This window comes from Genypterus blacodes, unplaced genomic scaffold (genome assembly GCF_046128005.1).
Source record: "Genypterus blacodes isolate CSIRO-AG114 ecotype Tasmania unplaced genomic scaffold, CSIRO-AGI_Gbla_v1 ptg000401l_1, whole genome shotgun sequence".
NCBI lineage: Eukaryota > Metazoa > Chordata > Actinopteri > Ophidiiformes > Ophidiidae > Genypterus > Genypterus blacodes.
The window spans coordinates 419852-441734 of record NW_027467176.1 but is presented as its reverse complement, the minus strand read 5'-3'; the positions used below and the strand labels follow the sequence as shown (position 1 = coordinate 441734).

Below are 21883 nucleotides of genomic sequence, written 5' to 3'. Positions count from 1 at the left end.
CCTCCTACTCCTCCTCCTCCTCTCTGTTTCTCTTCCCTCTCTATCTTCAAGCTGCATGTTATGGGTATTCACCGGTCCAGTGAGAGGAAATTCCACATGCGTAGAGTTCTGCGGTGGGTGAAAATGTTGGGGTAGACGGAGGAGCGGATCTGAGCACAGCTGGGCCTCTTTTATAGATCAGCATGAGGCCCAGCCCGCATGGCGCAATCTTAAATCATTCCATAGCATCATGGTAACGCAAGCAGCTTAGACAGTCAACAAAAAGACAAGATTTATTCATACGTAATGTAAGTAGAAGACATTGGAGATTGTAGAAACAGACCCAGTAACTGCAGAGCTGCTCAGGCTGTGTGTATGTAAGCATACACACACGCACAGAAATATAACCAACGCTTCAGAGTTTGTCATTACCAGACTTTGGCCACACCAAGTGCTTGGATGAAGCCAAAGTTTGTGACCGTCTCTTAGTAATTAGTTGACACACCTTGCTTCCTGGCTTAAAGCGTAATGGGGAATGTCAGAGGGAAAGGTTGAACAAGTTGAGCAATTGCAGTGGAATTCAAACGCCTTTCAAAGAAAAAAAACACTATTATTAGAAGGCAGCTGTCGCCTCGTCGTGGGATTCAATGTCTTTCCAGAGGCGTGTATTGCTATCATGATGTGAAGCACCAGCAGCCATGTTCAGAGGTTTTTGGAGAACAATAAGGGTTTCGCTTTGTCAAAGAACTGGGTGGGGCATGACGTCAGCGCAATTACGCTGTGGGGTCACACAGTGTGTCACGCTCGGAACTCCATTAACGCTCCGTCTTGTGACATTCCTCCACAGAGAGGCCTTATCCGCCGAGCTCGTGTGTTAGAGGGAGGAAGCGTCTCCTGACAGTGGGTGTTGATAGTCAGGCGTCTCCATCCTTATCCGTGTTATCAGGCGGGTAGATATTCACCAGCTCACACAGGTTTCCTGCTCATGACACACGTAAGCGCTGCTGCTGCTGCTGCTGCTGCTGCTGCTGCTGCTGGGAGGGATGGAGGGTCACTGAGAGGTAGCCAGAACACAGCAGGTCTTTGTAAGCTTTTGCCAACTCAAGCTGCTTTTCTCCCTGTTGTTGGACGAGCGAAGCGAAACCTGCACCAGGCGGGACCCCAGAGTCGTCACCTTGCTCCGCGCTACAGCTAAAAACAACCAGGCGCTGATGAAAGATTTTCTTTTGTACAACCGAGTGTTGACAACCGAGTGTTGTAATACACACCTCTGTGATATAGAGACGGGAGGGAAAAGCACATTTTGTAATCTTAAAACTGCAGAACCTTCATTTCATGCTTCAAGTATCTCTGTTGTCCTTTTAAATGCTATCTTCAGTCAGAGCTTCACCTGTGTAGAGTAGACCAGTCCATGCTGAATGCAACAGATTTAAAGCACCCAGCTGGCTCATGAGGAGATAGCGGTGATCACAGGCCTCACAAACAATCTCAGATAAAGCTAATGAGCCTGCGAGAGAGGTTTAACCCCGTATCTGACTCTGAAGTGAAACATCATGCTTGATTGCGTCATTTTCCTTATTTGGGTGATTCCGTATACTATCAATTTTATAGTGTGTAGTTAAGAATGGGGTTTTAGATGAATGGGGGTTGTATCATCAAAGCAGTAGGAACATTTGGTTCACGTTGGTGCTTGTTAGCTTTATCTGAGCTTGTTTGTGAGGCCTGTGAACGCGTCTATCTCCTCAAAGCAGCAGCGCACAGCAGCTTGGAGACATCAGATGGTTTTGTCCTTGAAAGCACACACGTGCATGCATACACGCAGCTGCCATCTGGGAAAAAATGCCTCACACATCATTAGCTCAGACCATACACACACACACACACACACACACACACACACACACAAATTGACATACTGACATGTAAACACAAATATGCACACAAAAGGGGGCTGAAACTGCTGTGTGACCCTCAACTTTCCGTCCAGCCACAACACACACACACACACACATTCGCATATACACAGATATCCTGCGATGGAGTGCGGTGTCATGGTAACCGTGTACTGATTTACAGGGCAGAGAGTTTGGCTCCAACCAGGGGAGAGCAGACTGTGTTACAGCTGTGTTCAAGTTCACACACACACAGAGAGAGAGAGAGAGAGAGAGAGAGAGAGAGAGAGAGAGAGAGAGCGCACAGCTGACAGGGCCTCTGTCTCCACTGAGTCTGAGAGATCTCTACTGTGTTGGAGTTTCTGTCACCACAGAACAGACACACACACACACACACCGCACAGCAAACATATTTCCAGGCAAACGGCTCATTATATTAAATTCACAGTGGTACACAGTTTTGAGGGATTTCAGTGTGTGCTTGCCATTTGCTTTCACAGCTTAAACTCTTCCCATTAAAAGCTGGAACATCAAACCTCCACAAGCACTGCAAATATTTTTCATTATAAGTGCAATGAATCAACCAAAGGAAATCACTGGCGTCATATCTATGCTTTGTATTCTAGTTCACTTCCCTATTAAGATTTGATTGTGGAAGCAAAGATGGTTGCATATGTTCCAAAGTGGTTCTTAGCCCTTTTTTTTATTTACAAATGTCTTGCCTGGATCACTATGTCCAATGAATTGTACTCATGACTTCACTGTGCCTTGTGTTATTACCGTTCTTGCTGCTTGTACTCAAAGACGAGCAGAGCACACAACGCAACGTTCACAGCACATTTCACGTCTTGTTTTTCCTCCAATGACACTGTACCTTGCGAGCGACACAAAGAGCCTATTGTCTGTTAGAGACAAAAAGATCTGTGATGACGGAGATGCATAATACATAATTCATGTTTAAAATTTAGTTTGCTATGTTTTCTATCATCCTCTCTTTCTTTCTCATCTTCCTCTTCTCAATCTGTATGTGTGTTTGCAGTCTTAAATGTATTCCAGCACAAATTGGAACACAAATAATTATTATTTGGACATTTAGACATTTTTCATATCTAATAATATCTAATCTCCATAAATCTTTGTGGAATTATTTGAAATTTAAAAGGATTTGCATTTCTTCTTCTTCTCTTGTCAGATCCCGTAGGTTTGTAGTACATTGCCTGATTGCATACCAAGTTTGTGCAGCTCTGTAACAAAATCGGACTGATTCCATTTCTCTGTGTGATAACAAACAGCACTTTAGCAGATACAGATACACACGAGGCTCTGTCTTCTCACTGCCTGTTCAAACCTTAGCAATAATCATTTTTGCGGACTGCACCGTAAAGGAAACTATGTGTGTTCCACTCAGCTGTGGGCTCTGTGGCACAGTGACCATGTAGGGAACAGCAGGATAAAAACTCAAGGCTGTCTGGACACAAAGCTCCAGCAGGCGACTGACAGACCTGTAACTCAGATTAGTCAGTAACTGCTGCCCAATTACTGAAGGTGAGAAAAAGTTCACAGCAAGGGTCACTTATTTTAGTCGCAGTAATTAATCTTGTCAACTCTCACTAATTCCACCCTTTAACAAGTCTTTTATATTACACACACTGAAGACTTAACTGTCAACTCTATCAGTCCAATCCTGCTGAAACTTATCAAGGGTGTGAAAACAGTGAGTTCCAGGAAGAGGCTCCTGTCTCATGCTGGTGCTTGGCTCGTCAGCCTTGAGGCAGGCCAGATGCCTGCATAGTCTGGGGTGTTTTTCTGGGACGGCGGCTCTGTTGCTCCACTGCTCGGAGCTGCGCTGACCTAGGTCTGAGCCAAGGTGAGCCAGGTGTAAATCAGGCATAGAAATAACCATGAACAGACAAAAGACATTTGTCAAACAAGTGTAATGGGAAACATTGAGCGCAAATGAAGCTGATTAAATTTTGGCACTTTGAATGAAGACAGGGAAGGAGAGCACTGGGTGATGTGGGAATGTTAGGAAGAATCTTAGAAATGGCGATGAGGACAAGGTGTTCATGTGATTACTTTGTTTTTATGTATGCTGTAAGGAATTCAAAATGACATCATTTCAATAAGCTGTTCTTGAAAGGTGATGTAGGTTTGTGTTTGCCAAGTAGAAGGAAAGAAAGAGTGAAGAAAAATTACTATACAGCAAAGTACACTAGCCGACACTAGCTATCACACCAGCAGGGTTATTGTTCAGGTTTATGTATGTACTTGTTTTAATCGATGAGGATAACTCAGACAACCTTTTATTATCAGCTTGTTATTGTGGATTCCAGAAAATTATCGACCAAAACACTGACAGTCATATTTAATTTTTTAAAACCCATATTCACATGATTGACATTGCGTGGAATTCACAAAAACACAGTTTATTAAAAAAAAAGACTTTTCGTTAGGATTTATTTTAAGACTTCCATACAGTAAAAAGTGAATTAAAAAGTAGCTGCAAAGAAATAAAAATCTTCAACCAAACAAATAAAACAGAGGGGGGTTCACCTTGTGTCACGTGATCAACAGGTGGCGAGGGAGGCAGCGAGTGCAGCAAAGTGACGTCATAAACACGTTGTGAACGCGGGTGGTGATCATCTCGCGCCAATTTTGGTCGTTTTTGTCTCTCCAAGTGATTTTGCACGCGTGTTAGCTCTCCGTCCTTCCCTGATAAGATCGCTTTTAACTTGAAACGAGAGTGTTTTGTCGAGTTATTTGTAACGTAAACAACCAATATGCTTTCCAGCTACGTAAGGCGCGTAAAGTCGGGTAAGAGCACAGTTAATGGCTTTGTTGTTGTTGGGTTGAATGAGGGCCGTTTGGAATGGAAAAGTGATGCTTGTTGCCAATTTTACGAGCTGCCGCCTGAGAAATGCTTAACGCGTGTGTTTGATATTTATTGAGGTTGGAGTGAGCGAATAAACGGCTAAATGAACGAGAATGTGCATGTATGGTTAGCTGGTGATGTGCAGCATTCACAGGCTGACAGTTAAGTGGAAGTCATTGATATGGTCGCTGATGCATATTGAAGATGTTTTATGTATCCTGTGATTTACATCTATGTGGAATCTTTCTCGGCACATTCTTCATTTCCTGTTATGTTTGATTAGTTTCTGGATTTCATTTCAGTCCAACAGGTCAGTTTATCACAGCTGTTCTCAAACCTGGTCCTTCTCTCCCACAGCATCTGATTAGCTTCAGCTGATGACACAGTTTTTGAAGAAACCTGCTGATTCCTGTCTAACCATAAATCGTTTGTCTTCCAGCGCTGAAGCGGTCGTTTGAGGTGGAGGAGACAGATTCGTCCACACATGCCTCGCCCCTGTCACGCCGGACCACCAACTCCCTCCGCTCGTCCACCTCCTCCACATCCAGCCAGAGGAGCTACGACCTGAGCTCCCGCAACTCTGACTACTCCTCTTCCAGAACTTCCTCCTCCGAGTCCTTCAATCCCCGCTCACCCAAGACGGGCATGAGGCGCATTGAGTTATCAGGAGGTCGTAACGCTGACGGGGCCTCCTCGCGCCGCACAGAAATGTCCATCGAGGTCTCCTCCAAACAGATAGACAGCTCGCCCAGTGCTGGAATCGCCCGCTTTGGCCTCAAGCGGCCTGAAGTCAGCCTGAGTAGTCGGAGTACTCCTCTGGACAGCTCCGCGACCCCCGTCTCCAGCTCCACAAACAGGCGGGCAGAGCTCGGCGTGACACGGCCCCACGAGCCCCCTGCACCTCCCAGGAGGATGGAAAGCCAGCTGTCCTCGGCCCCAGCTTCTAGGATCCCAGAGCCCCCTCAGAGAAGAGTAGAGCCTCCTTCCCCCAGCCTTAGTCCTGTGGATGTGGCCCCGAGGAGGCCAGAGATGCCCGTTTTCAGACAGCCGGATGCTCCGGTGCCAGGCGGCGTTGTTGAGAACAACAGCCATGCTCCTCCTGCTCCCAGTGCTCCCCTGCCTTCCCTAGGAGAGCCCAGGGTGGAGAGGATGCAGTCTCCTGTTACCGTCTCCAACGCAAGCCAACCCACAGAACGTAAGTACCTGCTCTGCTTTGCACACCCATGATGATTAACAAGCAATAAGCCATGTTATCTGTTTTTAAGTGTGTTTTATTTGAGCTCCAGTGCAATGAAATGCTGTTTAGTTGTGTCTAGGTAGGATGATGAAAGCAGCTGATGTTCTGTTCTGTACAGTACAGGTTGTGTGTACACACAAGATAATTAGTTCTGGCTAGATTTCAAGAATTTTGGTGACCCCCCCATGACCTTCTGTGGACATAGACTACAGAGCAGCTTCCATACGTTCTGCCTATCCCCCCCCCCCCCCCCTTCCCAGATGAAACCTTCTTCTCCTTTGTGATATTTAATAACATTTAGCGCAGTAGGTACATGGCTCCTGCCTCCTACTGGCTTTTCATGACTGCTACAGAGCAAACTTGGGCCCGGCGGTTTGAATTCTCTGCCTTAGACGATGACTTGTAATGTTTTTGATTAAGCTTTACATTTTGTTCTTACAACGGGCTTCAACTTTCACTTGTGCTGGTTGGGGCTGGTTGCCATGACGTGATTTACTGAGCACATTCAGAATAATCTCCTTTTTATTTGGATTCTGAAGTGTTCAGTTCATCTTGTACTGTCGTAGTTGGGTTACATTTGCTATTTTAAGCTCTAATATCAATGAGTTTAAGCTATTTTTCCTCCATGTAACATTGCAACCTTTCAGTAGAATTTCCGCCTGGTTTTGATTTCTGGTTTATTCAAAATGTCAACAGGTTTCAACAATATCTGAGACGGTTACTTTGGAAATATGTGGTTGTGTTTGTGCATGCATTTATGCTTTGGCTTCTGGACCTCTGAAGTGTCAGTTTATCTTTTCAGAGAGGCTCGTCTTTGTACTGTGTGTGTGTGTGTGTGTGTGTGTGTGTGTGTGTGTGTGTGTGTGTGTGTGTATGTGTGTATGTGTGTGCAATCTGGAGACAGCTGTGCTCACGGGCTTACTCTGGCTTACTGGTTGAGTAGTATCCAGGCGTAGGCGGCTGGGAGGTGATACATTCCAAATCTGGAAATCATAAAACTTCCTACTTAAAAATAGAAAACCCCCAATTTCCACTTTTTATGCTGCGTGTTGCCTGTCTTTAATTCTTTATGTGACCTTTCCTTCACAGATAGCCTGCAGCCGCTTTTTGTTTATCTTCGTGAGAGAAATTGTTGTCGATGTTTCTAAAAGAGAGGAAGATGTCGGGGCATCTGAAAAGAGCCTTTGTCACAGGAGCTGGGGAAAGTGAGGATCACTCAAATTATGCCACATTCGGCTCAGATTACCACTTTCTTGCTTAGTCCTGCATGAAGAGGGAGGGACGGGCCCGAAATAAGTAGGGGAGAGAGAGAGAGAGAGAGAGAGAGAGAGACATGGAGAGGGACAGAGCATGCGTGAGTTGGATGTCCTGTAAAATCCATTTACTTCTCCATTCTATTGTGGGTAAAACAGGACTGAATCTGTTTTCCATTTTGTCACACACACAAACATCAAATGACTACAGTGGCTTCTTTGTTTATTCCGTTTTGTATTCATTCTTTGCTTAATTTACACATTTAGCCTGTTCACCTCTCTATCCAGCACTCTTCTCTCTAGTGTGTGTGTGTGTGTGTGTGTGTGTGTGTGTGTGTGTGTGTGTGTGTGTGTGTGTGTGTGTGTGTGTGTGTGTGTGTGTGTGTGTGTGTGTGTGTGTGTGTGTGTGTGTGTGTGTGTGTGTGTGTGTGTGTGTGTGTGTGTGTGTGTGTGTGTGTGTGTGTGTGTGTGTGTGTGATGTAGACGTTTCTGTTGTTAAAGGGGTAATTGACTCACAACTTAAGTGTTTTAGAGCTTATAGGATATTTATCTTCCAGCTCCTGGCCTTGGTTGTCTGTCTGTGTGTGTGTTTGTGTTTGCATGTATTCTTTGTGTGCGTATGTCGTCGTACAGACTACAATATCTGGCCCGGGGTAGAGTGACTGATGAACGGGCTGATGAGCGATAAGGCGATGGTCTTTATGGCTTTAGACCTCAATGTGCTTAAATGTTACGCTCCGCTTTCTGTTCATTTGTCCGCTGTAATGATCAGCAGCTGTATTCAGTCTGGTGACGCTTCAACAGGATGTGATCTCATCTGTTGATAGAACACATTCATCCGTTCTGCTCATAGCTCATCTTCATTTCCTGTTCCATGCCTTGAGCTTCATTTAGTGCTACATGTTATTAATCCAGCGACCTTCTAAGTGAATCCTCTTTTGTAATGTATAACATGAAGTGTAGGAGCGTGCATCTCTCATTGACTGTGGCTCACACTTGAAGTAGCCAAACCCTTAATTAGTAGAGTTGGACGCCTCCATCTTGGTGGACTTTGGTCTACCAGTGTGTACCAGTGTTCTGTTGTATGAATCGCCTACAAATGCAAAGTTGCGTTCCTCTTTTAGTGTCAAACATTCTTCCGCTCTTTGGGACACAAAGCCAAATCTCAGACCCAAATACTAACAATTTCAATTCAACTATATATCTTGCATTGCTGATAAATAGATTGAATTCTCCATTATAAGAGCACAACTCCCTGTTAGTATAAGGTGTGTATTTGTGTCATAAAGCATTTGCAAGGTGGCACACGATACTTTCAACACCAGGCTTTCAACAAAACCCCATTGCCAATGCCATCCGCCCACTCCCTCTCATTATGGACTCTGACCTCCGTCCAACCACAGGAAGGAACTTAAGCAATTCCTTGTGATTTACTCACCCAGAAGTAGCTTTTAAGTGCAGGAGAAGGGAACTTGCAAATTAAATCCATCCACTATATACAACAGGGAAGTGCAGTTAAAATACTTAGTATGTCTAGCACGTTGTGGTGTATTGTTTATGAGAAAGGGGGGAAATAAGGTCACAAAATGCCACTCTTTGTCACTTCACTTATCTAGGACAATAACTAGATGGTCCAGGATGAATGAAAGCTGAGAGGTCAGCATTATGTAATCACCGGCCTATCATTGTTGTGCCTGGACTCTGTTTGTCTTCAGAGGAGTCGGTGATGAAATTAGGCTTGAAGCTAAATGTGCTGTAGGTTTCCATGATGGCTTGTTATCTTATGATTGCTTGAGTCTTGTGTGTGTGTTGACCTGCTTTACCTCCATATTAGGACAGAATTCATGTCTTTAATACAAACATAAAAGCCTTTTGATAACCCGCCTGGGACTTGGCTCGAAAGAAGGACTTGTGCATGTCACAAGGGAGGCTGGTCTTGCTGATAAATGATCTGCAAACGCACAATGTCTGCACTCCCATGTTGTAGCACAGAGAATTGGACACCCAATGTGTGCCTGACTTTAATTTGACTAATTGGTTTTAACGTAATGCAGCACTGGTCAATAAAAGTTTGTACAGACGGCAGAGCATTTGTTTGTTTTATGTTCTTTTCATCTGTACCATGAGCACGGAATGACTCAGCTGTGACTCATGACACTGTTATGTTTGACGTGCTGCAGCTTGGTATTGTGGCATGAATGAAGTCATGAAGACACAAGAGTGGCTTTGATCTATGTCTGTAACAAATTCTTTAAAAATATATGTTCAGTCTTTGTTTATCATATCAAGTTTTGACAATTCAATTACATACGTCCAATAATGCGATGTTTTATTTAGAACTCTTTTCGCCCACTGTACTTTTCAAATAATATTCACAACAATTTCTTGAAGACATTTTAATAGTATATCATACAACAATATTTCATAAAAAAAAACATACATTTGTTTTTGCTCAAACCGAAGCTCTATTTGCTCTCAGAAACACTTTGTCAGAGACCAGAAAGTATAAGTACGTGGTCGCAGCTCCCAGTAGTTCATCATAGATATACAGTAGTTGTATCTTAAACACTAATCCACAAACTCGTACCGCAATTAATTCCATCCCATTGGAAAATGATGCATCACAGGTTTTCTCAGTTCTTCCGGTTCTCTTCAGGCATGCCTTGCACTATTACACTGTTCTATACAAATCGACCTTAACATGTCTGAAAAATTGATTGAAAAACAAAAACAGATTGCAAATGTTGAGCTTTGAAGATATTTCTCCAAGGCAAAATGTACAAATTAAAGCTAATTTCAAAGAGTGATTTAAGATTCAAATATAGGCTTGTTCTCTGTCAAGATTGTAGGCAATTCTTGTAAAGGCAGACTAGACTAGAATGATACAAATGAGGTAATGGCTCGTTTCAAAACCATACACAAGGAAGCAAAGCAAAAAACAAACGGCACTATGGAGGGACATAAGTGAGAAATCATTGTTGTGCATCATGAGCAAAACAGAGAAAAGTGTGATTTCCTGAAGGTCATTAAACTATTATAGAGGTATGATCACCGAGATTTCTTGGTTTAGGCGATTATGCACTCACTGCAGACTGATGGCACTGGATGGAATTGTGTTCTTTCGTCCCTTTGTTTTCCAAGAAACTTTCATCTGATTCTTATTAACTGTCTGCAGCTTAACTGTCTGCAATATCTCACTACATTATGTCATCATTGCCAGACTGGAGTGGATGCAATAACCCTTTGGTCCTTGAGTATGAATCGTGCTTGGACTCCTTCAGCCATTGTCAAACCAGACTGGTACTCATACACGTCATAGTACAAGTTCTCAGAATCATTGGCTCTCTGGAATTTAGTGACCCACTGCCACTGCCACCATTCATAATCGTCTGCAGCTTTCTGTGCAGAGGAGTAAAACCCAACCCAGGCCCCGGTGAACTCTGACCCCCACTCACTGAAAGACTGCTTAATATGTAAGCGAGCACAAGCTTTGCCATTTCTTACACAGAGCTGCAGTCTTGCATCATGGCCTCTTACTTGGACTTGTCCAGGGTTGCAAAACTCATCGCCTCGGCTTATTTCCTCACCAGGTGCTTTCCAGAGGCAGCACCACCTCTTGGCCCCATGCAGCCTCACTTGAAGACCGGGGTTCAGCTGTACTGAGGTGTCATAACTGCCTGATGCTACATCAATTGCCTCAGAAAACATGGATTCCTGGTCGTTGTTATTCTTGAACAGAACTACCATTACACCCTGGTTTAGGATACTATGAGGAACATTAGTCCAAACCATCCTAGCTTTCCCTTTAAGGCCAGTCATCACTTTAAGATTCATCTCATTCCTCTGATCCCAATAGGAGTGATGTTGCACAGTGTCTGGAATGTCAATGGCAATGTGATTCCGTTTCTTCACTGGAATGTTGACAACATGAGGTCGTGCTGTACCACGGTGAGCTCTATTGTTGTCTTGGCCAGGCTGGACACTGCAGAGCACAATCAACAGCAGCAGTCCAAGTTTAGCAAGGTTACCCAAACTATTACTAAGCTGTTCCAGTTGTGAATCCCCAATTTGACTCCCAAAGTCGTCTCTGAGTTCTGACAGAGGGTTCCTTTGGTTTCCTATGGCAAACTCTCGCATCTCTCTCAAGAGGTTGTTGCTGATCTCGTAGGTATTTGCAAGATCGTAACCTGTCCCCAAATTTTGTTGAACCATGAAATGCTGTGTGATGTACACTCTGTCTATCCTCTGACCTTGCGAACGAGCATTATTTGTGACCCTTACTATGATCCGGTCCCTGTTGCTCTCTTCAGAACCCACCAGGCTGTGATGGGGGTGGGTGATGTATGATGGAAGTGGTATGTCTGTCCTCTGGTGAAGGTTCCCACCTGTGAAGTATGTGCCGTTCGCTTGCAGTTGGGGCAGCACCCGCTCAAAGTTGCCATAATAGTGCCATCCGTAATCTCCTCTGTTTGGGTCAAAGGTCATCCATATGACATCATTATTGTCAATGTCAATGGTGTTGGAAAACCAGTGGAGCAGGAGAAGGCTGTGCTTGGGTACGGATCGGCCGATCTTGATCTTCTTCAGATCATTGATGGTATTAAGCCGCTTGATAGCTGACACAGAGGTCAGAGCGAGGAACAGGGTCAAACAGCAAATCACCTTTCTTCCCGACATCTTCACCATTCTGTATGGATATTTAAAAAAAATGTTCCATTAATAAATGATCTTTTGATTACAATAGAAGAGGCACACATTTGGTGTTTCTATCGTTCATACTCCCCCTGGTGTTTTGTTCCCTTCATTACATCACATTACATTACAAGCATTTAGCAGACTTACATTACATAACCACCCATTACAGAGGGGGGAGCAGTTGGGGGTTCGGTGCCTTGCTCAGGGGCACCTCGGCAGGGACTCGAGCCGGCGACCGTCTAGTTCCCAAGCGGAAGCTCTACCGACCGAGCTACTGCCGCCCCACCTTCACCACAGCCCTGCTCTTTAAAAAGTACCCTGTCCGGTTTATGTGTGGTCATGTTATCATTATCATTCATGATGCGTTAACATTCATGAAGTCATTCTGGTGTGTGTGTGTGTGTGTGTGTGTGTGTGTGTGTGTGTGTGTGTGTGTGTGTGTGTGTGTGTGTGTGTGTGTGTGTGTGTGTGTGTGTGTGTGTGTGTGTGTGTGTGTGTGTGTGTGTGTGTGTGTGTGTGTGTGTGTGTGTGTGTGTGTGTGTGTGTGTGAGAGAATCAATACATTGTGTGAGCTTCTCAATACATGACTCCAATCTTTCGTTAAGCTGTAACCATTTAATGTCTTATCTGTAAATAGATCTATTTGCTCACGTCCGGGACTACATCGACCTGGCAGTCTTTCTTGTTTGTCAAACAAAACAAACATTTAACATGATTCAGTTCAGTCGAGCCTCAAAGAACTTAGCTTCACCGTGCTCCACACAAATGATTTTGAGTATTAGTAAGCTAAATATTAATGAACAAAGACGAACAAACTTACTTGTGTTGCTCTGCTTCCTATCTCCAGGAGTCGTTGTCCTTTGGTTACGTTTTGTTGATAGTGAAACCTAAGTGATCCTCCCTCCTCCACTGTTGCACGTCTCCATGTGCCAGCAGGGGGAGCTGTCACACAGGGCATTCAGGCTTCACACACATGGCTGTACTAGTTGTTGCATTTGTAACAACTGGGAATCAATGATGACAATTAAAGGCCATTATGGTTTATAGTGGGAATACATGTTGATCACGTGTGTGGTTGTCTGTATACACACAAATCAATTGTGTATTTAAGGTGTAAAACTGTTCTGATCTGCAGACAGGCTGTGTGCAACTTTAAGTTTACTATAAGTCCTCCAGCACAAGAAAGTAGTGTGTCCATCTTTCCCACAGAAATGAATTCATGTCACACACACACACACACACACACACACACACACACACACACACACACACACACACACACACACAGACACACACACAGACACACAGACCCACCAGCGTTACCATTGTTTCCTCTATGGAAGCTTTCGTTTTCCCTTTGGGCAAATGGGAAATATTGAAATAATAGAGCAGTGAAAAACACACAAAGGAAACATTTAGTTTCCTGTGGTCCACTCCCACATCTTTCACATGGGTAGCACGAGGGCATCATGCAAATGATTCTGTATATTGCTGTAGTGCTCTGTGTGCCTTTTGTGTCTTTTTTGTTATCTGTGGTTTTCTAAAACCTCCACATGTGACATGTAAGGCAGATTTTAAAAACCCCATAAATGCTGGTAAATGGCACATACCTCAGTTTACCCTTGCTCTGCACATTCCTCAGAGGAAAGAGGCCAACTGCAGAATAATGTGCCCAGTGAGTCCTGATGCTTCTATCCATCATGTGTTGGTGTTATGAAAGAGCGGTCCAGCAGCAAGGAATACTGCCCAGGGTCATGCAGGCGACCCTTACACTCTGCCTGCCAATGCATGACATCGTCTCAGCTCGGCGTTTCCCCAAAAACGTCAGTGGTGGAGCCCCCTTTGCTTTTCTGCATCCCTGTCCCCTCACTATTAAAGAAGCATGACGTGTGTTTGTTTGAACACATGATGGTTGCCTCACTCTGCAAGCATGCTGGGCTCACCTGGGCCTCGGTGTGTTTACAGATAAATGGTGATTGTATGCATTAATAACACCTGTACAGTCTGGCTACTATCGGCTCACAGGCTTGTGTGGCTGACATGGATTGAGTTAAAGATTGTGTAGCAGTAAAGGGCAACAAAGTTTGACGCTTGAAGCCCTGGGGCGCTCTGAAAGAAAAGCTAAAAAGAGATTAAAGCAGAGAGACGGGCATGAGTTATTATCAGGACACAAAGAGGGAAAGGCCCTGGAGAGGTGGGGGTGTGGGAAAGAGGCAGAAGGAAAGTGTTCTGATCTGAAAAGTGAATCTTGGCCCCTTTCCATTAATGGCATAGACTATAAAACGTCTTTTTAGAGTACAGAGCAGCTTTTTTTTACTCTTTTTCTCACTTGAACTACTCACAGATGAGGCTGCTGAATCAGAGATGTTAATCATTGCTTCACATTTCAGTGGAAAAAGCAAGTTAACTACAGGTTATGCCTCCTCATTTTATCTTTCACTTCCCTGGATCCTGGCTGCTCTTTCCCTGATGTTGTAAATGTGGGAGTAAGGGGGAGGAGGGAGTAGGATGGTGCTTAGGGAGAACCCTATATAGCAATAGCTGCGTCACCGTACAGTATTGCTCAATAAACGACAATCTATCTGTTCTCCTGCTCCACACTGGGGTCCTGTTTGCTGGCAAGCACACGGAAATGCGGGGAGTCGATTAAAAAAACAACATGCATGAGTCCTGCAAAATCTCTAGACACTCTCGGTTGATCTAGTTATGAAACTGCAGTGTAAACACAAGGCTTTTATGGGAGCAATAAAGTGGACTTTCATAGGAGGGGGAAGTGAAAAGAAGGAAGGCAGAGAGTGAACATTTTGAAGACAGGTGGGCTTTTAGTTTGGAGAGATATAAGGTTTCTTACATTGTAAAACTTAAGTTCAAGCACCGTTGATGTGAACTCCATGTTTGGTCAAAACCTGGTGTTGATCATACGGAACCTTAACAACCATTCTGTCTTAACGACGAGTGTCAGCGGGAGGTTAGGGTCAGGGCTCTAAGGTCCCAGGTGAGTGCTTCATGTTAGGTAGTATTTTAAAGGCCTGTAATGTTGCTGAAGATGAGGCAGATGGACATAGTAAGAATTCTAGACGAGGTATAGCGAGATGGAGAGAGACTCTTAGTGACATGGAACAAAAGTGCCTTCCCAGACGTTTTGGCGTGTTGTCTTTCCAGAAACAGGACTTTTCATCTTGAGGAATGCAGGTGGATGTGTAAAGAGTTCAGTCGAGTATATAATTACACTTCCTGTGAGTCTGCAGACAGCTGGTCCCTCTGCTCTTTAATCAAGCAGAGATACATTCTCCAGAAGAACAGTAATCAGGCAAAGTAATTGGTTTGCTGTCAGGTTTTTAAACACGAAGGTGAAGGTCTAAGTGTTCCACAAGCATTCACCTACTAACAAGATGCTTATCGTTTGGAGTTATTTTGCCGTTCGTCTCCGTTATCGTACCCTGAGCGTCATTGTTTTCTTCTTCGGCCCCTGTTGAACAGTTCTGGATAAAGGTTGTTCTATTTACGGCTCAATATGTCTTTGTGTTGCAGTATTCATCCTAAAAATTCATCCTCTTCTTGCCACCAGCTCTCTGTCAATAGAGATTCTTTGACTGCAGTCGCACCAAGCCGTGTTCCATTCCTATATCCTTCTAAGGAAAGCTGTGATTTCATGTTTGGAGGTTGCGTCGTGGAGCTTCGTACGTTTCCCCCAGACGCTGCGCTCCTGATTTACGGAGCTCACTGATATTCCAAAAATGTTGATCTTCCGGGTTTTGTAAGAGAAACAACGGCAAAGGTTATCTGAGCAATAAGCTTGTTCTGATCGGTTGTCTCTCAGGTGTGTGTGTGTGTGTGTGTGTGTGTGTGTGTGTGTGTGTGTGTGTGTGTGTGTGTGTGTGTGTGTGTGTGTGTGTGTGTGTGTGTGTGTGTGTGTGTGTGTGTGTGTGTGTGTGTGTGTGTGTGTGTGTGTGTGTGTGTGTGTGTGTGTGTGTGTGTGTGTGTGTGTGTGTGTGTGTGTGTGTGCGATGAATGCAGAGCCAGAGGAGCAGATGAAAGGGTCAGGCCAGGTAACAGCGGCCGTAAATAAGCTCTGGGGTTTAAAAGGACGTGTAGCAGACCGACTACACACAGTGATGCAAGCACACACACAGTATCTCACTCTGCTTCATCTCTTCCACGTAATCACACATCTCCCTCTTCTCAGTCTGTTTCCTTACCCAGTGTGTAAAGTGTTCACATTTGCCCACACTTGTGTTTTTCTTGTTTCTTTATTTCGCTTCTCCACTTTCTCTGCTAAAGATCACTTTTCTGCTCATAATGTTCTGAGGAGAGGGGGCGTTAGAGGAAGTGGGCGTGTCTTGCTCTGGTACATTGTGTGTCACGTGACTGGATCGGGTGGGAGGGGCAGCCAGGCAGGCAGGCAGACAGACAGACAGGCAGGCAGGCAGGCAGGGAGTTCCACAGCCAGCAGAGTTTGGCCTCTCACTGGAGCACTGAACTTCGGCAAGGGACGATTCACACGCACGCACACGTAACACACGGTGAGTGTTCGCATACTGGGCTGTGTGAGTGTGTGTGTGTGTGTGTGTGTGTGTGTATATGTATGCATATGTGTTTTTTCAAAGCAAGATCTTGGAAGGAGAGGGACTGCGTTGTATTCTATCACTATTCCTCCATTGTCCTGTTCTTTCTTTGCATGGCTATCAGTGTCTTTGTATACTTGAACACTCTCCTCTGAATTCACGAGGTCTGTTGTCTGTCTGTATGTGTGTGTGTGTCATTTTCCTCCCTTTTCTTTTAGAGTTTCAGTTCAGTTGTATTGATATTTTTAGATGCAAGGAAAACTTGTTCATTTGGTGAGAAGCTGCTGAAGCTGCTGCTCCATTTGTTCTCCACTTCTGCTTTGATTGCTTCTTTTAATGGGTTTCTCATTTGCGTGTATGGGGAATTAGCATTGCATTAGCATTGTCTTGTCTCTGCAAACCATCTGCCCTTGCATGTGTTAGCACGGACACACACACACACACACACACACACAGAGGGATGTTTCAGTTCACACTCTGTTTAAAACTAACTTTTGTGTTTTTCTTCTGACATTATCCACACTTGGGATATAGTTTAACTCTTTGACAGTCAACCATTACCACAGTGTGTGTGTGAGAGAGAGAGAGAGAGAGAGATTGGAGCAATTGTAGTGGGCTTTCCAGTGCACAAAAGAGAATGTTGAATCAAATCAGTTGTTATTCCCTATTGTGTTCTTTCTACTTTGAGCTTGTTGACTTTATTTTAGCTGGACTTTATTTTCCTCTTCTTTTGCACGTTGTGAGAGCGATGGTCTCTGGTCAAACTGTCCATGTGACACCCTGGGGACTTAAGTATGGCCTCTGCATTGTGTCCACTGGGCTTTGTTGTCTCGGGTCGACCTGAGGAATTCAAGACATAGCTCTGTCTGCGTGTCTCGTATCGCTGGAGAACGGCAACCACTCGTCACCTTTTGAGAAAGTCAGCCGCCTCTGGTTTGCCGTGTGTGTGTGTGTGTGTGTGTGTGTGTGTGTGTGTGTGTGTGTGTGTGTGTGTGTGTGTGTGTGTGTGTGTGTGTGTGTGTGTGTGTGTGTGTGTGTGTGTGTGTGTGTGTGTGTGTGTGTGTGTGTGTGTGTGTGTGTGTGTGTGATACACACAGTCAGACTTTTTGAAAGGAGCTCTGTTGTGGCCCCTGCTCATTGCCAGGCGAGAACAGACAGTGGCCTGTGATAAAACACTGAAAAGGTCATCATCACCTTCTGTTCGCGTCGGCATGTTTGTGTGTGTGTGTGTGCGCATCGTGAGTCAGCGAAGTCGGCGCAGTAAGAGGATCAATCTGCTGAAACGTTTGGCGTCATAACTCTGGAACGCAATTGATTCAGTGACTGTAATCTGAGCTGTGTCATCGATAAGGTTTCATCCCTGTGGCTCTCTACATGCTCTAGATTCTTAGAATAGCGAGGATGAGTTCTTAGTTTGTGTGTGTGTGTGTGTGTGGAGGGGGGATGCTTTTTTCTTTTCTAGCTTGTTATGTGCTTTCACTGCACCTTAACACTTGAGAGGACATTTTGAAAAATGTGTAAAAGTTTATGATGATTCCATGACTCCAGCATTCTGATCATGACTCAACCAACCACCAAGAAGTCAGAGAACAGAGAGGAGGAAGATGGGTGGGCACAGACCACATGTGAAGAAGCCGAGTGCAGCTGATAAGAAACGGTGGGAGATGGTTAACACAGACTCAAACTCAAAAGCACGGTGGAAAACGGGGAACTCCAGGACACCAGAGTTCACCCAGTCCTCTGGAGACGTCATGACGTCATTGTTGTTGCTTTGCTAAGTTTGATGATGTCACTGTCGTCTATAAGTACGTTAGACTGCAGTTACATCAGGGCTCGTCAGCCAAACGCCGAAGAAGCAGGGCTGTCCCTTTTCATAGCGCCAACGTGCCGACCGGCCTCCAACACTAACATCAAATATGTGCTCCAACAACGGTAAACAACATCTCAGCTACTGTTTATTGGATTTAAGAGAAAGAGCTTGATGCATGAACTAAGTAAATTCACAGTGATATAGTTTGGTCCTGGGCAATTGCCACCTTCAGGTAGTGTCAACTATTGTACAACTTGTGCTTTGTATGTGGGTCAGTCACAGCCTATAAATACTGCTCTAATGTGTGTGTGGATAGGACCAGAGTAAGGGGGGGGGGGTGTGTGTGTATCACATAAGAACACATGCAATGGATTTTTTAGAGTTTGTCTAAGAGCCTGCCCATGTTATGTATGAGTCCACACACACACACACACACACACACACACACACACACACACACACACACACACACACACACACACACACACACACACACACACACACACACACACACACACACACACACACACACACACACACACACACACACACACACACACAGCTCAACATGTTATGGTCATAGGAGACCTTAAGCCTCACATGCAGATCTGAAGAGACAACGTGGATCATAGATCAAAAGTGTTCAGCCTGTTTGTTACATGCAGTATGGATAAATATGTGTGTGTGCTATATAAATGTCATACTGGCTTTAGTAATGTGGCTGATTCCTGTAGTTGAAGCATTGACCCGCACGATCAGTCACTGAAAGCTGATCCATGTAATATGACAATCTCTAACGCACACACACCTGTTTTCAGTTCAGAGTAATACCTTATGTTGTCTTGTTTGATCCCAGCTATGAGCTCATAGTATGATAGTGTATTACACACACACACAACCCATGATACTACAGTTACATGTAAAACGTACTGTACTTCCTCTATGAAAATCAAAGCAAGAACATAAACGCCTCCATTTTACATTACATGTTCAAGGATCTCCTGAAAGTGTGCTAGCTACTATCAAGGCATATATTGTATCATCATCACCTCGGTTAAGTAGATATGCCTATACCTGAGGGCAGAGGCCAGATTCCTGAGCCCTGCAGACCCACGCTGCCGTCGATCAACCGCTTCACTGATACACTTTGACCTGAGCACTTAGACGGAGCAGGACACAGGCTAACAACCGCAACCTGGCTAACAACATCATCACCTCTCTTAGTGAGCACGTAGCTTCACAGCCCATTACTCTCTCAACACTTTGGTTCAAGTTCCAGATTATCTTTTAACTTTTGAGCTTGAGTATTTCTTTGTTAGTCTTTAGAAATGTCTTTAGAAATGTGTCATTTGCAATTATTATAGTAATATAGTGGAAATCAAATTATATGTAGGAAGTTCTGATAGAAATCAAACAATAAGACTAAACCCCAGAGCCTAGAAAGACAACAACGCTGTTGTGCGCCACCACACTGAAGAGAGGATACATTCCACTGGCAGTCTAGACCAACCTGTGGGTTTCTACTGTCATTACTGCGATTTACAAACATTCCTCAAGTATCTGCAAAGACACTCTGGCTGCTGAGGCTGTTTGCAGTGACGTGGATACAGGATGAGTCTCATTAATTGTATTTGCCACCAAAGTTAGTGCAGATGAACGTGCTCGCGGTTGGCAGGTAGAGTGTCGTACTTACACATACAAGAATACAATGAAAATACACAACACACACACACGTCCAGAGGCAGGTGACCCAGTGTGTCGGTTGGGCCCTGCAGGGGTCAGATGTCACATATCTCCACAGAGCTGAATGAAGAAGACTCTGGGAACTGGGCCTTGCTATACAAACACTCTGACTTTAATAACACAACGGACCGTGTTTGCACTGCCACCACTCCAATTTCCCTTTTTTATTGGGGGGATTAACTATCCGGGGGTGGGAAAACGAGTGTGTACGTGTGTGTTTATGTCCCTGTGCTAAGAACCCAAGTGGTCTGGGGCAACTAATTGATTCTGTGCTGCAGGGATGTTTGGAACCCCCAGTTCAAAGTCATTTAACAGTCACATGTAGTTTATTGTATCTACATGAGGGTCTCAGCTGTTTGTGCCATCTGTGCCTTCCGCTCAGGGGAAATCAGCCAGAAAAAAAACAAACCAGAACATCAGCCTAAATCAGAGTGGAGAGGCCTCCCACAAAGAGAATAAGATCAGCAACTGCCCCCGCACTTCAGAGGAAGCATCCGGGTCAACATCAAAACAAATCCAGCTATGTTTCGATGAGCTCAGACCCACAAACCCACTTTCTCTTGTCTGGGAATGTAAATAAAGAACAAAAGGAGCAGATGTTTGTTAAATGGGCTCATAAAATGGCTTTTAGAGCAAAGTAACCATTTCATTGGTTCAAGTGTGTTTGACATGGAGCTTGAGAGTTAAATAGTGCAATAACTTCACCATCAACACGCCCAAATCCACACATCCTAAAGAGCGGATCGCTAACAAAACTGTGAGATGTGTGTGTATGGATTCAGTTGCAAGCCTCATTCTTCTAAATATGAGTTTGTTTTGGTCCCACGTTTGCTGCGATGGCTTCACCCTGGATTCCTCTCTTTGCGATTACCCCGAGTTTGCACAGCGGGTCAAACCGCCGGTGCGTCACGAGGTCCCCAACCTCTAAGTAACTGCTTTCTGACCTAAACTGGGAACGTGACCTCTGACCTGTTCGCCACGCCGTCGAGATCAACACCCTGGGCGGCTGGAGCACGGCTCTGTGGCTCTGACCGCATCTACACTAAACATAGATGACACAGACACAGAGTTCTTCATATTTCTTCATAGTTTGGGTGGCTGTGAATAGACTGTGGACTGACATGTTAAACTGGTTTCCACTGCATTTACAGGCCATTGTGAGGGTCTGTGTGTAGTTAGTGAGGAATGCCCCAGGCCCAAAAGAATAAATCACAAACTCCATTCCTATTCACCCCCCCGCCCCCCACACACACACACACACACACACACACACACCTCCTCCACTCCATACTTCTTCCTTTGTCCTCCTCTCTTTGACCTTATCTTTGCACCTCCTTCCTACTGGACGACGCTCTCTTCCTTTTAGCCTCACGTCTTCCTTCTCTTGTCTACATCTCTCCTTCAGCTCCTCACTTTATTCCCCCTGTTCTCCTGTCTCGTTCTCTTCTCCCCTCCCACATGCTTTGTGGTAGAGGAGACTGCGGGCCGTATTTACAAAAAAGCAAAGCAATCTGATACCGCTGGCAATACTAAAAAAAAAAAAGAAAAAAAGAAGGTTCTTTGTGCCTGTAATTGAAAACAGGATTAGAAGTTCAGTGACTCATTCTGTGCTTTCCAATTTGAAACTGATTGTGCTCGTTCCCCAAAAAAGACACTTTCAAAGAACCTCCAAAGAAATGAAAATATAGAAGTATAAAAATGTGTACAGAGCACCGTAGGATCATTTCTCTTTGTGTTTGCTTGTGCGTCTCTTCTCATAAATGTGTGTTACCGTGCCAGGTGAGCGCTTTGACTGGTGTGACTTCTTGCCAGGCTTATGTTGGGTTGGGCATTTTGC

At 44.6% G+C, this 21883-nt stretch overlaps 2 protein-coding genes across 5 annotated transcripts in view; one reads left to right on the top strand and one right to left on the bottom strand.

The window, feature by feature from the left end:
• septin9a (septin 9a) overlaps positions 1–21883 on the top strand; it is a 52793-nt gene that overhangs the window by 20348 nt on the left and 10562 nt on the right. For 3 of the 4 annotated variants that reach the window (XM_076138786.1, XM_076138788.1, XM_076138787.1), the window contains one exon: positions 5183–5938. In XM_076138786.1, coding sequence (XP_075994901.1) covers positions 5183–5938 — 756 coding nt within the window. Of the gene's footprint in view, positions 1–5182; positions 5939–16341; positions 16452–21883 lie in introns of those variants that run through there. The other variant, XM_076138789.1, reaches the window with a different exon arrangement.
• Positions 9694–12837, bottom strand: LOC142989313 (uncharacterized). Its single transcript, XM_076138790.1, has 2 exons — positions 12749–12837; positions 9694–11920 (listed from the first exon to the last, which is right to left on the bottom strand). Exon 2 carries the CDS (start codon positions 11917–11919, stop codon positions 10444–10446), a length of 1476 nt encoding a protein of 491 aa, XP_075994905.1. The 5' UTR covers position 11920; positions 12749–12837; the 3' UTR covers positions 9694–10443.

Excerpts from the sequence above, each read along its gene's own strand:
- LOC142989313 (XM_076138790.1), bottom strand. The coding sequence starts at position 11,919 with ATGGTGAAGATGTCGGGAAGAAAGGTGATTTGCTGTTTGACCCTGTTC.